The 16,612-nt window shown below is 44.6% G+C and overlaps 1 protein-coding gene across 1 annotated transcript in view; it reads right to left on the bottom strand.

Moving 5' to 3' along the window:
* ppip5k2 (diphosphoinositol pentakisphosphate kinase 2) overlaps positions 1 to 16,612 on the bottom strand; it is a 168,793-nt gene that overhangs the window by 151,321 nt on the left and 860 nt on the right. Inside the window, exon 2 of the mRNA XM_060837085.1 lies at positions 6,527 to 6,858. Within this exon, the coding sequence (XP_060693068.1) occupies positions 6,527 to 6,646 (120 nt within the window). The 5' untranslated portion in view covers positions 6,647 to 6,858. The remainder of the gene's footprint in view (positions 1 to 6,526; positions 6,859 to 16,612) is intronic.

The following is a 16,612-nucleotide window of genomic DNA, read 5'->3' as shown; positions in this document are numbered from 1 at the left end:
CCACACTCACCAAATCATTTAAAATAGTTTTTATTTAATGTAGTGGGTTGTTTAGTATTGAATTTAAACAATTTAATCTCCAGTAAAAATAACTAAAGAGAAGGGAGCCCGCAGCTCTCAGCAGCAAGGAACCCCTCCCCCATTCTCCCCAGCTGCAGCAGAGGCGTCCGCAGCCGCCCCGGGGGGACTTACCTACGGTGGCGAGCCTTGTGGAAATAATCTCCAAAACTTGATGCGAAGATCGCACTTTTATTGAAGAATCCCAAAGCCGATGAGACTCACTCTCGGCCGCGCTGCAAAAGCACGACCGAGACATCAAGGAAATTGAACGCCGAGTCAGAGAAGTGGAGCTAAAGGCCGCGACCTCCGAAATTACAATCGGCTGTGGATCGGGTCCGGACTCTCGAACAGCAAGTCCAGACCTTAGAGAATCTTGAGGTCGTCAAAAAAAATTCGTTTGTTGGGCCTTCCCGAACAGGAAGAGGAAGGCCAGCTTACAGTGTTCCTTGAACAATGGCTTCCACAGCTTTTAAATCTGGAAGTTGGATCAGGCCAGGTAAGGGTGGAATGGGCATACCGGGTTGCAAAATGCGGGCCCGGCTCGAGCCAGCGCCCCCGCCCGGTCCTGTTCCGGCTGCAGAGTGATAAGGAGAGGCAGATACTCTTAGAAGCCTCCAGAAATCTTAGAAAAGATCCCCAAGCCATGATCTATAAAGGATCCAAGATCATGTTATTCCAGGACTTTTCCCCAGCTCTGGTCCGAACGAGGAAGGCGTTTGATGAGGCGAAGAAGTGTTTAAGGGACTTAAATATTCGGTACTCCTTGCACTACCCAGCGATGCTACATTTTAACCATGAAGGATCCGTATATAACTTCGGATCGCCGGAAAAGGCCAAGGAATCTTTGGACTCTCTTAGATGAATTATAAATTATAATTATTAATTGATATTGGTTTGCTTTCCCCCCGCTCTGGTTTATATCCCCCCCTTTTTTAAAATATATTAATCCTTTTTTTTAACCTTACTGTTTAATATTATCTTGGGGGGTTGGGGAGAGGGATTTATTTATTTGCTCTCTAGTTAATTTTCTCACTGTTAACTCTAGGTCTGTAGTATATTTGAATTTTCTTCATCCCATTAAGGAGTGCCTGGGTCAAGAGTGGGGCACTGGTTGGGAGAGGACACGATGGACTTTTGGAAAGGAAGTGATACCCCCTGGGAACAAAGGGGAAAATCTCCATTTAAATGTTTTTTTTTGTGTAGAAACAGTTTTTTATTATACTGTCGTGAGTGTATCAGAGCGCCTTTATTTTTGTGAATTTTATATGCTCTATGCTCGGGATGTTCTGTATAGGGTTTCACCTCCCGAGGGATCTCGGATCTGCCCAGACGATTATGGTTAATCAGTCGGTTACGTGGTGCACCTGGAATGTCAAGGGGAGTAATTCACCAGTCAAAAGGAAGAAAACATTATCAAACCTCAAGAAAGAAAGGGTTGATATAGCTCTCCTACAGGAGAGGCACTTATTGGATAAAGAACACTTGAAATTACGACAGGGTGGATTTGATCAGGCCTTTTTTCCTTCTTTTAGCTCAAAAAGCAGGGGAGTTGTTATTCTTATTTGGAAGAATTTCCCTTTCAAAATCCTAAATCAGATAAAAGACGAATCTGGACGATATATTCTGATTAATAAGCCCTTATAAATGAAGAGGAATATGCAATTTTAAATTTGTATTGCCCCCCGGCACATCCTTCTCAAATTTGATGGCTCTCGGTGCTCGTCATATAATTAGTCTCCCCCTATAATTGTATTATAAATCCAGAAATAGATAGGATTCCCAAGAGTACTGCAGGAATATCTCCCAGATCTAGACAATTGGTGGATTTGAACAAAGAATTAGGATTAGTAGATGTATGGCGATGCTTTCATCCACAGGGCAGAGCTTTTACATTTTACTCCAATCCACATAAATGTCATACTAGAATCGATATTTTTTTTGCCTCCTCGATTTTTTTAAAATTCCATATCATCCTGTAAAATAGGCAGTATAGCAATTTCTGATCACGCTGCTGTATATATGGAAATCAAGGCGAGGAACAATGAGACAACCCCCGGCACTGGCGTATGGACCCCTTCCTGATGAAAGATCGTAAATTCGTAAAGTACTTCTCACAAGAATTTAAAACTTTTTTAGAAATTAATTCAGGTATGGCTAGCAATCCATCAATGATGTGGGAGACCATCAAAGCTGACGCGTGAGGTTTGATCATCTCAAACTCAGCGACCCAGAAAAAATTAAAGGGAGAACAACAGCGTCTGCTCGAAGCTCGCTTAAAAGTGGCTGAAATAGCAAACGCTGCCAGACCTTCTATTATCAAATTGCAAAGGATTACGTCCCATAGGACAACTCTAAATACCATGCTTACCCAAACCGCTAAGAGGGAAATATTATTTGCAAAACAAAGGTGATATGAATTTGGCGATAAACCTGGTAGATACTTTGCATTTCTTGCAAAGAAAAAGAAGGCCCCTCAAACTATCACGTCTATCAAGGAAAGTGCAGGTGTTTTGACTTATGATCATAAAAGGATTAACACAATCTTTAGAAAATTTTATTCTGATTTATATAAATCGCAGGATTGATAAGACAGGACAAGGAGGATGCAGTCATTTTTAAAAAACCTGACCTTTCAGGACCTAACTTCAGAACAGGTATCGGTCCTGAATGTTCCCCTAACAATCCAAGAAATACTTGACGCAGTCAGGCAACTTCAGAGCGGTAAGGCACCTGGCCCAGATGGCTTTCAAGCTGAATTCTATAAAGAATTTAAAGGAATATTGGCTCATTCACTTATGGACATGTATAACTATTCATAGTCAGGGCTGTCTCCCGCCTTCACTGAAAGAGGCGAATATCTCTCATCTTTTAAAAAAAAAAGGAAAGGACCCAGAAGATTGTGCATCATAAAGAGCAAGATCCTTGCCAAATGTAGATTTTAAAATCCTCTCTAAAACATTAGCATTGAGGCTAGAAAGAGTATCACCACCACATATTATAAAGGAGGATCAGATGGGGTTTTTTTAAGGGCCGTAGATCATCCAATAATGTTAGAAGGGTTTTGAATGTGATTCAAACCTGCCATCAGGGAAAGATACCAGGAGTAGTACTCTCATTAGACGTGGAAAAGGAATTCTACAGGGTTGAATGGTCATATTTGTTTTACACATTGGAAAGGTGTTTACCAAATGGGTCTCAACACTGTACAGTGATCCCAAGGCAGTTGTGATTACCAATGGATTAAGCTCGGATAGCTTCAGTGTTGATAGGAGCTGCCGTCAGGGATGTCCTCTTTCGCCATTCCTGTTTACACTAATAATTGAGCCACTAGCAGAAGCCATACAGGCTGACCCTAACATAATGGCCCCGAGGATTAATCTAAGTCATTAATATATTTAGTGCATTTTCAGGCTACAAAATTAATTTCTCAAAATCGGAGGCTATGCCAATGGGGTGGCCTTGCTATTATGTCCCACTTATTGGATGGATCCCACTTTCCCTTTCGGTGGTCCCTGGAGGGTTTTTTTATATTTAGGCATTTTTATTACCCCAGTATTTGGTCAGTTATACAAGGCTAACTTTGTGCATTTACTGGAAAGGATAAGGCAGGACTCCAGCGATGGGGAGACCTTCCAATATCTTGACTAGGTAGAATAGCATTAATTAAAATGAACGTCCTGCCCCGTTTCCTATATCCTATGAGAACGCTTCCGGTGATGCTGCCGAGGCTGGCACTGCGTAAATTATATGGCTGGTTGGATTCCTTTATCTGGAATCATAGATGGCCCCTCATTAAGCTGAAGAAGCTACAGCTTCCACAGGCAAGGGGAGGATTGGATTTAACTGATATTTTCTAAAATCTGGGAAGTTCCCTATTAAGTTACATAGCTGATTGGGTCTTGTCTGACCCACAATCAGTCTGGCTGGACATTGAGGCTTCTCAAGTAAAATGCTGAAAAATGTGTTGCTGGAAAAGCGCAGCAGGTCAGGCAGCATCCAAGGAGCAGGAGAATCGACGTTTCGGGCATAAGCCCTTCTCAAGTAAAATGCCCACTTACTAACCTTTTTATTTTCACACAAGAGGAAAATTGTTACGGACCACTGTAAAAATCCTATAATACTAAATACAATTAAAGCTTGGAATATAATACTACAAAATGAGGGCAACTCACATAAAACATTCCCCTATGCTCAGATAGTGGGAGCATGGGGATTTCAACCAGGGCTTACAGATGCCAGTTTCAAACTCTGGAGATCCAGGGGTATCTCCTGTTTAGGGGATCTGTTTAAAGAAGGGGTCCTGATGTCTTTTGAACAGCTGTGTCAGAAATTTGGATTACCAAATGGAAACCTCGTTCGATACTTCCAAATTCGAGATTACATACAGAAGACTACATTATTAGATAGTCTTTATAAATCAGATAGAGAATGTAGAGTGCTATGGCCAATGGGAGTATCTTCCGTCAGTACTATTTATCATCTTTTACATGATGAAGTATCGGGAGGTATGGACAATCTGCTTAAAACATGGGATCAGGATTTGGGACTAGAAATCTCTATAGAAATGTGGAATGTTACATTTGGGAAAATGCCAGAAGAATCACCATCTGCAACAGAACTTAGGCCAGTGAGTTGAAGATAGTTCATAGGGCCCATATAGCACCGGACTGATTGGCAAAATTTAAGGCAGGAACATCTCCAATGTGCCCCAAAAGTAAAATAGAGGTGGGTACCCTTGTGCTTTGCTTATGGACCTATCATAAGATCCGTAGATATTGGACTAAAGTAGCAAGTGCTCTGACAGAAATCTTAGGAACGGAAATTAGAGTGGACTATATCTCTCCTTTTGGGCTTTTCAAACTTACCCTCCCTGGATATGCACGGGAAGAGATTATTTTCTATTCTCTCTTTCTGTGCAAGAAAAAATATTTTAGTCAACTGGACGGCTGAGGGCCCCCCTAGACTTTCAAATTGGCACAGATTAATTATGGAATGTATTCCCCTTGACTTCCTTACAAATATGGTGCACCAAAAGACTGCATTATTTCATAAAATATGGCAGCCCTTCTTGAATTATATAAATACAGATATTTCGGCCATCCTAACAAGGGCTTTTATTTAATTGAGATGGCGAACTTGGCTGGTCCGAGGCCACATGGGAGAGAAATCCCGCTCGAATACGGGTTTTGTTACGATTTGATGTTAATACATTCCAAGCGTGTATCTCACTACCTAATTTCTGTGTTATCCGTCGTTTTTTTTAATCTTATTTGAATAATGTAAGAGACTTAATTATATACTCTGGTTGGTTGTAGGTTAGATTAGTAGTTAAGTTTTGTTTTTTTTTCTTGGTATTTTTCTTTTGTTAAATTTTGGTTATTATTTAAGATTTAATTGTATATCTGTGTTGATACTTGGGTTTTTTTAAATATTTTATAAACTTGTAAAAATGTTAAATTTTCAATAAAAATATCTATAAAAAAAGGATTGGGTTGGGAGATGTTCAGGTCACACAGAGTGAAAAGGGTTATCAATGAACTTCAAGCTAACAATACAGACATTGCAATAATTCCTGGAGACCTTACGAGCATTGCGCAGCCACTGAATGTTAGCATCAATAAACTTTTTAAGGACTTAGTACGGAAGGAATGGAACACTTGAATGCAAGAAAGGGAGAAAAGCTTCACAAAGGGGTGGCAACATGCGTGCTCCATTACTTGCAACTGTATGGGAGTGGATTGTTAACTCCTGGAAGGAGATGAAAGCTGAAATTATTGTGAAAGCCTTCAAAAAGTGTGGAATTTCTAATACTTTAGATGGTACACAGGATGACTATTTATCGTCAGATGGAAGTGATGACAAATCAATTGAAGATCCTTTTGAAAGTGCAGATGAAGATGATCCATGCCATGATATGCTTGACCCAGACAACTGGAATGAATTACTCAGTTGTACCACTGACAAGGACGGTGAATTTGAAGTATTCTAATGAACGTTTGCATGTACTGGCAACTCGTGTTTTAAGCAGCTATCCCATAATATATGTGACATATAGTGAGAAGTTTTTTGTTGTGAATATCTCCACACTGTAGGGAGTCTAATTTAATATGTGTACACCTACATGCACTTTATAGTCCTGGTAACTGTAATACAGTACAACCGAATTCTACCGTAGCAGGCAGAGTCGAATTATTTTGTGGATAAATATTAATAATGGCCATAATTCATTTTCCTTTTGTTGTTTATTATTTTATATAGAGATCTGCCTCTTGTTTGTCCATTTTTTGATTCATGCCAAACAGGAATTTCATCAGCTCAAAAACAACACCTTGTGTACAAGTCAACCCCCTAATTTCAGCATTTAAAAAAACTACCTTCAAAACTTGACCTTTACATGAGTATAAAATGGTATCTTACAAAACATTGATCCCTCATTCTAAGAAAGCAATTAATACTCATCACTCACTGAATCATATTCTTCATCTTGATCAAAATCTTCAAATTCGTGAGGTTTCATTTGATGCAACAATTCCGTATCCTCCGAACCAAGAAAAAAATTATGAGACTCCAGGCCATGAGCAGACATGATTGTTCAGGTCTAATAACTAGCTGCCAGACTACTAGCTACAGTAAAACTTCTGTGCAACCAAAGGAAGATTGCTCAAGTGTGGCTGCTCGAGAAGTGAGTCGGTGCCAAATCCACTTCACGTCATAACTGCCAAGTCTACATATTTAGTCCACGCACATTGTTAAAGGTTGCAGCACATCCTATTGCATGGCAAGGTTACAGTCTTCCATCTAAAAATACAGCAGACAAAATTTCACATGAATATTAAGTGAATACATTTTGTCATCAGATAGATTTGCAAGAACATAAATCTGTTATGCCAACTATTTAATTAAACCAAGAATATGAAAATGTGTGAAATTAAAATAATGAAAGTAACATATGACTATAAGTGATGTATTTAGACAACTAAAGGCTATTTACAACAGTGCTATACCCAGTCAAAATGGTTAACATTAAACAATCGCAAATATTATAAGAGACAACAGGCAGGAGATCCACATTTGAGGCATTTGGAAATTTTTAACACCAGTTACATTCAGAATTGTACTGTTTGTATACTGTTTCTGTGATAACCCCTGTAAGGTCCATGGCCATGGCAAATCACAAATTAATCTCCCTGTGGAGCTGGTTGGTGATGAGTTCTTCTGGTACTAGACCTACCCAGCTGGAAGTCATCACCTGAGCCCTTATTCATAACATGGCTGAACAGGTTCAGACAAAAATATAAAGCTGACCTGGGGCCTTGTGATATGGTGGTATTGTCCATACCTCTAAACCAGAAGGGCAGATTTAAGTCCCACTGGCTCCAGAGGTGTGTATTAACATCTTTGAACAACTTGATTAGAAAACAAATATTTAAAAAAAAGCAGACCCTGAGCATACATTTGTCCAATGTTCTCAATGCCTTCAGAGAGATGTGGATACCACAGGGAAGTTAGTGCTTCATTTCCCCCCTCCAACTCAATTTTGATTTAGCCCAGTCATTTTTCTGACCGCCTGTGAAGGCTCGAAGTTTCAGCAAAACATTTAATCTACCTGGCAGCCCAAGTCAAAATCTTTTACAAACTGGCCTACATGGCTCTATTTTGGCATTCAACAATAAATAATGTTCCTTTCCAGTCAGGCTTGTGGATTTATTATGGTTTCCAATAAAAATTTATAAAATGTTCGATTTTCCATGAATCTATTGGACATTACCAAAGAACAATATCTTTGGTCCCCTCTTTGTACAGGAGCTCCCTTTTAAGGAAATATTTTTAGTAAATCTGTTTCAATACGTTCTGTCAAAGCTCACAGACTCAACCCCACCTGTTGACCTAGGCTAACTATGGACCTCAGATTTGTCATTATCAATATAATCTGAAAGTAATGCAATAAAATAATTCTTGTTCAACAGAAGAGCCTCTTCTGGTTAGACCAGTAAATGATCTTCCTCTATCACACTAGACCAAGCATGCTCTGTAAATTCTGTCATTTAAAAAAAAAGAGAATGGTGGCAGCAAACTTACAACATGGCGAGGTACAGATTCAGTTTAGCTGGTCGTAAAATATCAAGTTTAAATGTTTACTCCATATTTCACAAATAAATTCATCCATAGCCAGCAAAATGTGGTCCCAGCATTGACCCTTAGGAACCACCAGTCTACCACATTTCAAAGTGAAAAACAATCATCCACTACAATCACAGTTTTCTGTCATGAAACCTCTTATAAAAATAAAATCAACTGCAGAGAGTGATTCTTCTATTCCATTTGCCTCAATTATGTTAATTGGCTTTTATGTAATACTTTTGTCAAGTGCATTCTTAAAATTCATGGAGTCAACATTCACCACATTCTCTTCATAAACCTTCTCTATGTTTGTTCAACAAAAAACACAAATTAGCTCGGTCAAACATACCTTTTAAAAGTCAGTGTTGGTTTTCCTCAATTAACTCTGTTCTCTTCAAGTGGCCACTGACTTATTTCCCCTCATTATGGCTGCAAAACTCTGACCCATCATAAATGTTAAATAAACCAACTTGGAACTACTAGCTGTTACTGAATAGGCATGTCATATTTGCTGCTCTCAATCTTCTGTCATCACCTTCTTATCGAGAGAAGCTTCAACGAAAAGTGCAGGAGACATGCCAGGAGCAGCACTCAGCATATTTACAAAATGAGGTAGCAACTTAGTTAAGCTACCAAGCATGACTACTTGCATGCCAAACAGCCTAGCAGCAATTGTCAGATAGAGTTTAGTGATCCCACAACTAACGAACCAGATCTAAACTCATAAATGATGGTGGACAATTAAACAACTCACAGGAGGAGAAAGCACCACAAATATCCACATCCTAAAATGATGGAAAAGCACAACAGATCAGTGCAAAAGATAAAGGCTGAACCATTTGCAGCTATCTTCAGCCAGAAGTGCTAAGTAGACGATCCATCTAGACCTCCTCCAGTAAGCCCCGTGCAATGGAGGCTAGTCTTTAGTCAGTTCAATTCACTCAACGTCATCAAGAAGCAGCTGGAGGCACAGGATACTGCAAAGTGTTATGGATCAGACCAGACTCCCTTAAAATATATTAACAAGGTAGCTTAGATCCTAACCTTTTCTATGTAAAGGTAAGTGTCAGGTGCTGTGTTCCAGATGCAATTCAATTCGTCAAACTATTCAATGTTAAGCAAAACACAATTTATTCAAATAATATAGTTAAAATACAACAAAAGAAAGAGAAACTTGGAATAACTTAACTCTATTGGAAAACTTAGAACAACAGATACAGTAACTATTACTCATTAACTATTCTAATATAGTAACATCCCATAAAGGCAAATTCAGCAAACAGATTGGGAAACTGCATGTGAAACAATCTAGAAGGACAGAACATCAAAAGACAATGCTGAGAGAGAGAGAGAGAGAGATCTCCAGTTTTCTGCTGTAGCAAGGAGAAAAGTGGCAGCTTCTTTCACAACCCCAGCAGCTTCTGCTGAATGCTAAAACTATTAATCCTGGTTCTGTGGGTGGTAGATTGACCACATCTATTCAGGTTGTTTTTATTGTTCTAACTTAAAACACCCAAGGCTTCACACGTTGTTTATCTTCGCAAAGCCTTTTCAGTACTGGACCCCCAGTCTCTCTCTAAAAGAAACTGGAGATAAAAAACCTCAAAGCCATAGTATAGTCACAAAGGCAATATTCTGGTAATAGTACTGAAAACCTGTCCTCCGGAGCATGTTGCTCCCCTCGCCAAGGTGTCCCAGTACAGTTACAGCACTGACAATGTGGAAAATTGCACAAGAATGTCCTATACACAAAAAGCAGGGCAAATCCAACCTAGCCAGTTAATGCCCCATCAGTCTACACTCAATCATCAGTACAGTGATGGAAGGTATTATCAACAGTGCTATCAAGCAACAACTTCTCACTGATGCCCAGTTTAGGCTCCAGCAGGGACACTCAGATCCTGACCTCACAATAGCCTTGGTTCAAACATGGACACAATTGCTGAAATCCAAAGGTGAGGTGACAGCGACAGCCCTTGACATCAAGGCCCCATTTGACCCTACGTAGCATCAATAAATTCTAGTAAAAATGGGATCAATGGGAATTGGAGGCAAACTCTCTGCTAGTTGGAGTCACACCTGACGGATAGGAATAAGGTTGTTTGAGGTCAGTGAGATCTCAACTCTAGGACACCTTTGCAGGAATTCCTCAGGGTAGTGTCCTAGGCCCAACCATCTTCAGCTGTTTCATCAACAACTTTCCCTCCATCATAAAGTCAAAAGCAGGGATGTCTGCTGATGATTCAGCTGACCAGCACCATTTGCAACGACTCACAACCTAAAACAGTCCATGTTGAAATGCAACAAGATCTGAAAACACTGGTGTTACTGCTAGACGAATCAAGGACGCAAACATCCAGCAGCACTAATTCCATCAGGAATATCCTCAAAATACTAGACCTGTGCCTCGCACTCCACTTCACCTTCAATGACAAGATCTACAAATAAATCAATGGGATGCCTATGGGAGCACCAATGTCAAGACTTATAGAAGCAGTTATGCAGAGATTAGAACGAACAGTCCAAGCTTTGGGTCCACTGTGTGGAAGACACCTTTGTCATCACGAAACAAACTAGAAGAAACCCATGAGCACATAAACAACACCCTTACAGGTATGAAATTCACCACAGAGGAAAATAACAATAACCGACTCATCACAGTAGAACGAAAAGTCAATGGAGAGCTGCAGACCAGCATACACAGGAAAGCATGTACACTGACCAGATACCCAACTACAGGAACAACCAAACCAACACTCACAAACTGATCTGCATCAGGACATTATTTAAATGGGCCATAACAGCACCCAGGAACTACAAGAAGCCAAGGAAAAACACCTTTACAATGTATTCAGGAACAACAGTTACCCGATAAGTGCAGTCTCCGATTCCTACACAACAGACCGAGATAGGAAGACAACATGCCCAGAGATTCTAGCCATCCTACCATGCAAAGACACTTCAGAGATGACAACCAGACTACTCCAGCCCCTTGGCCTAAAAAACCTAGCACCACATTGAAACAGCTCCGAATGAATTTAAAGGACCCTGTACCCACAGCCAGCAGAACGAATGGCATATACAAAATACTCTGCAAGAACTGCAAACAGACATTACATTGGATACAGGGAAAGGAAACCAGCCATCAGGATAGATGAGCACCAACTAGTCATCAAAAGACATAACCAACTATCACTGGTATTCACACACACAGATGAAGAGGGACACCAATCCGACTGGGACAATACATCCATCCTTGGATAGACCAAACAAAGACATCCACAGGAATTCCTAGAAGCCTGGCATTCAAACCAGAACTCCATTATAAATAATAAATTTGGACCCCATTACCAACCTCTCAGAAACAGAACAAGAAATGATGTCACCTACCACAACCAAGACACATAAATAGCAAGCAAGTCAGAACACCAACACTTCGCAAAGGCTCACTGATGATGTTACCTAGCATGGTGACAAAAGGGCTGAGATGGTACGGACAGCAGGGTGGCTCAGTGATTAGCATTGCAGCCTCACAGCGCCAGGGACCCAGGTTTGATTCAAGCCTCAGGCGACTGTGTGGAATTTGCACATTCTCCCCATATTTGTGTGAGTTTCCTCCAGGTGCTCCTGAATTTCTCCCACAATCCAAAAATCCAAAGATGTTCAGGTTAGGTGAATTGGCCATGCTAAATTGTCCATAGCGTTAGGCACATTACTCAAAGGGAGATAGGTCTGGGTGGGTTGCTCTTCGGAGGGTTGGTGTGGACTTGTTGGGCCAAAGGGCCTGTTTCCACACTGTAGGGAATCTAATCTAATCTAAACCCACCAGCTCAGCAAGCAAACTTACAATCTGATCCACAATGTGAGCTACAAATTTTATCCAAAATCTCAATCTTTGTATCCTCTTTGGCCACAGGTAAGGTCTCAGAGTACTGAAGAATAGCCAATGGTGTTCCATTGTTAAAGAAGGGTAGCAGGGATAATCCAGGAAAATATAGGCTGTGAGCCTTGGTGGTAGGGAAATTATTGGAAAAGATTTTCAAGGACAATATCTAAAGACATTTAGAAGTAAATGAACTTATTAATGATAGACACCATGGTTTTGTGCGGGGGAGATCATGTATCACTAACTTGTTGAGGAGGTGACAAAGATGATTGATGAGGGAAAAGCAGTTGATCAGTAAAACCTTTTATAAGGCAGACTGGTATAACAGGTGAAGTTACATGGTATTAGTAGGTTTGCAAATGACAAAGATTGGGGGAATTACTGAAAGTGAGGAGGATTGTCAGAGGATATGGTAGGATATATATGGAGGCATGGGGGAGAAAAAGGCATATGGGAGTTTAATCCAGACAAATGTGAGGTGATCCATTTTGGAAGGTCAAGCACCGGTGGAAATGGCATTAGTAGCATTGATATGCAGAGGGATCTGGATGTGCAGGTCCACAGATTACTGAAGCTGGCAGTGAAGGTAGATAATGTAGCAAAACAAAACGCCCAAGGCATGTTTACTTTCACTGGAAGGAGCTGTGGGCATAAGTATGCTGCAGCTTTATAGAACTTTAGTTAGGCCACATTTGGAATATTGCCTACAGTTCTGGTCACCACACTACCAGAAGGATGTGGATGCTTTGGACTGGGTACAGAAAAGATTTACCAGGACGTTGCCTGGTATGGGGAATTTTAGTTATGAAGATAGGTTGGACAGTCTGGGTTTGTTTTCACTAGCGTATGCAGGAGTTAGAGGGGTAATCTGAGAGATGTTTATAAGATTGTGAATGACACGAGTAGAGTGGAAAGTATGAGGCTTTTTTTACAGGGTGGAGGGGTCAATTATAAGTGGACACAGTCTCAAGGTGCAAAGGGGGAGGGGGATTGAGAAAAGATGTGTGAGGCAAGTTTTTCATTGCAAAGAGTGGTGAGTGCCAGAGACGGCACTCTAGAAGTACCTGGGTGAATAAGTCAACAGGAAAGGAAAGAGGGGTACCGATCCTGTAAGTGAAGACAGTTTAGTATGGAAAGGCACAATGTGTCCGTGTAGGCTTGGCTGGCCTAGTCCTGTGCTGTACTATTCTTTTACCTAATCAATATTACCACCCTAATTCCCTTTTTGCCTTATTTACCTTTGCTGAACAATTTACACCCTGGTATATTAAGTGCCATATCTTCACCATTTTCAGGCACATTTTTGGTATTGTCACTATGTCATCCTGCCATTTGTGCCTTTGGCTCACCAACTTAGCTGATCACTCAAGTATATTTATGAATCCAGACTATAAACCTGTTTCTGAATTCTCTGTAGGCTTTCTTAGTTCATTTATATTTAATATAGGACTACATTCTACCCTAGTACTGTCCAACATATTTTATGCATCTTTTTGCACTTTTCTACTTCTATGGATTGGTGATCACACATTCCACATTTACTTAACTTAAACCTTCCCCAATTACATTAGTGAACCTCCCCACAAAAACATTCCTCCCCATCCTAAATATTCCTGCTGTACTGATGGGAGGATGAAACATTAACAACACAGCATACAGGCTTGGATTTTTATCCAGTAGCGTTTTCCTTTTTAAAAAAAAACGATATATCGATTTGCAAATGGGACCGAACATCTTAACTTTCAATCCAGTACAATACTGACAGAGTTGAGATTTTGAATTCATGTCATCGTTCCAAATGCCTTACCCCCCACCATCCTGTCTCCTTCACCCTGCAACACCCCAAGCCTATCCTCCCCTTTCCATCCTACCGTCTCCATCCCTCCATCCTGCCCACCCCCTCCATCATGCCCTACCTCCCCATCTCGCCCTCCTACCCCCCTCCAACCATCCCGCTCTCCTCCTCCCCCATAGCTCCAACCATCCCTCCCTCCTCCTTCCATCCCGCCCTCCACGCCCCCTCTCCCTCCATCCCGCCCCATCTCCCACCATCCTGCCTTCCCCGCCCCTCCATCCCGCCCTCCTCCCCCCCCTCCATCCCGACTTCCTCCGCTCCTCTCCCCATCCCGCCCTCCACGCCCCCCCTCACTCCATCCCCCTCCTCCATCACCCCTCATCCCCCTCCCTCCTCCATCCCCCCTCATTCCCCCTCCCTCCTCCACCCCGCCTCTCCCCTCATCATCCCCCCTCCCTCCTCCACCCCCCTCTGCCCTCATCATCCCCCCTCATTCCTCCTCCCTCCTCCATCCCCCCTCCCCCTCCCCCTCCCTCCTCCATCCCCCCCTCATCATCCGCCCTCCCTCCTTCATCCCCCCTCCCCCCTCATCATCCCCCCTCCCCCCTCATCATCCCCCTTCCCTCCCCCTCCCCCTCATCATCCCCCCTCCCTCCTCCACCCCCCTCTCCCCTCATCATCCCCCCTCCCCTCACCATCCCCCTCATTCACCCTCCCTCCTCCATCCCCCTTCCCCCCTCATCATCCCTCCTCCATCCCCCCTCCCCACTCATCATCCCTCCTCCATCCCCCCTCCCCACTCATCATCCCTCCTCCATCCCCCTCATCATCCCTCCTCTATCCCCCCTCATCATCCCTCCTCTATCCCCCCTCATCATCCCTCCTCTATCCCCCCTCCCCCCTCATCATCCCCCCTCCATCGCCCCTGCCCCCTCATCATCCCCCCTCCATCCCCCCTCATCATCCCCCCTCATCATTCCCCATCATCCCTCCTCCATCCCCCCTCATCATCCCTCCTCCATCCCCCCCCATCATCCCTCCTCCATGCCCCCCATCATCCCTCCTCCATCCCCCCTCTCCATCCCCCCTCATCATCCCTCCTCCATCCCCCCTCATCATCCCCCCTCATCATCCCTCCTCCATCCCCCCTCATCATCCCTCCTCCATCCCCCCCTCATCATCCCCCCTCCATCACCCCTCATCATCCCCCCTCCATCACCCCTCATCATCCCCTCCTCCATCCCCCCTCATCATCCCTCCTCCATCCCCCCTCATCATCCCTCCATCCCCCTCCCCCTCACCATCTCCCCTCCCCCCTCACTCCTCCATCCCCCCATCCCCATCATTCCCCCTCCCTCCTCCATCCCCCCTCCCCCATCATCATCCCCCTACCCCCTCCATCCCCCCTCCCCCCTCATCATTCCCCCTCCATCCCCCCTCCCCCCTCATCATTCCCCCTCCATCCCCCCTCCCCCCTCATCATTCACCCCCCCCCCTCATCATTCCCCCTCCCTCCTCCATCCCCCCTCCCCCCTCATCGTTCCCCCTCCCTCCTTATCATCCCCCTCATTCACCCGCCCTCCTCCATCCCCCTTCCCCCCTCATCATCCCTCCTCCAACCCCCCTCATCATCCCTCCTCTATCCCCCATCCCCCCTCATCATCCCTCCTCCATCCCCCTCATCATCCCTCCTCCATCCACCCTCCCCCCTCATCATCCCTCCTCCATCCCCCCTCATCATCCCTCCTCCATCCCCCCTCATCATCCCTCCTCTATCCCCCATCCCCCCTCATCATCCCCCCCTCCATCCCCCATCCCACCTCATCATCCCCCCTCCATCTCCCCTCTCCCCTCATCATCCCCCCTCATCATCCCCCTCCACCCCCCCTCATCATCCCTCCTCCATCCCCCCTCATCATCCCCCCTCTCCCCTCATCATCCCCCCTCCCCCTCCCTCCTCCAACCCCCCTCCCCCTCCCCCTCCCTCCTCCAACCCCCCTCCCCCAACCCCCCTCCCCATCTCCCCTCCCCCATCATTCCCCCCCCCCCATCATTCCCCCTCCCTCCTCCATCCCCCTCCCTCCTCCATCATCATTCCCCCTCCCTCCTCCATCCCCCCCCCCCATCATCATTCCCCCTCCCTCCTCCATCCCCCCTCCCCCATCATCATTCCCCCTCCCTCCTCCATCCCCCGTCCCCCCTCCATCCCCCCTCCCCCCTCCATCGCCCCTCCCCCCTCATCATTCCCCCTCCCTCCTCCAACCCCCCACCCCCCTCATCATTCCCCCTCCCTCCTCCAACCCCCCTCCCCCATCATCCCCCCTCCCTCCTCCAACCCCCCTCCCCCATCATCCCCCCTCCCCCATCATCATTCCCCCTCCCTCCTCCATCCCCCCTCCCCCATCATCATTCCCCCTCCCTCCTCCATCCCCCATCATCATTCCCCCTCCCTCCTCCATCCCCCATCATCATTCCCCCTCCCTCCTCCATCCGCCCTCCCCCATCATCATTCCCCCTCCCTCCCCCATCCCCCCTCACCCCTCATCATTCCCCCTCCCTCCCCCATCCCTCCATCCCCCTCATCATTCCCCCTCCCTCCCCCATCCCCCCTCCCCCATCATCAGTCCCCCTCCCTCCTCCATCCCCCCTCCCCCATCATCCCCCCTCATCGTTCCCCCTCCCCCATCCCCCCTCCCCCATCATCAGTCCCCCTCCCTCCTCCATCCCCCCTCCCCCATCATCAGTCCCCC

The sequence above is a fragment of the Hemiscyllium ocellatum genome, chromosome 2 (assembly GCF_020745735.1).
Source record: "Hemiscyllium ocellatum isolate sHemOce1 chromosome 2, sHemOce1.pat.X.cur, whole genome shotgun sequence".
NCBI lineage: Eukaryota > Metazoa > Chordata > Chondrichthyes > Orectolobiformes > Hemiscylliidae > Hemiscyllium > Hemiscyllium ocellatum.
This window is presented reverse-complemented; position numbering and strand designations above follow the sequence as displayed.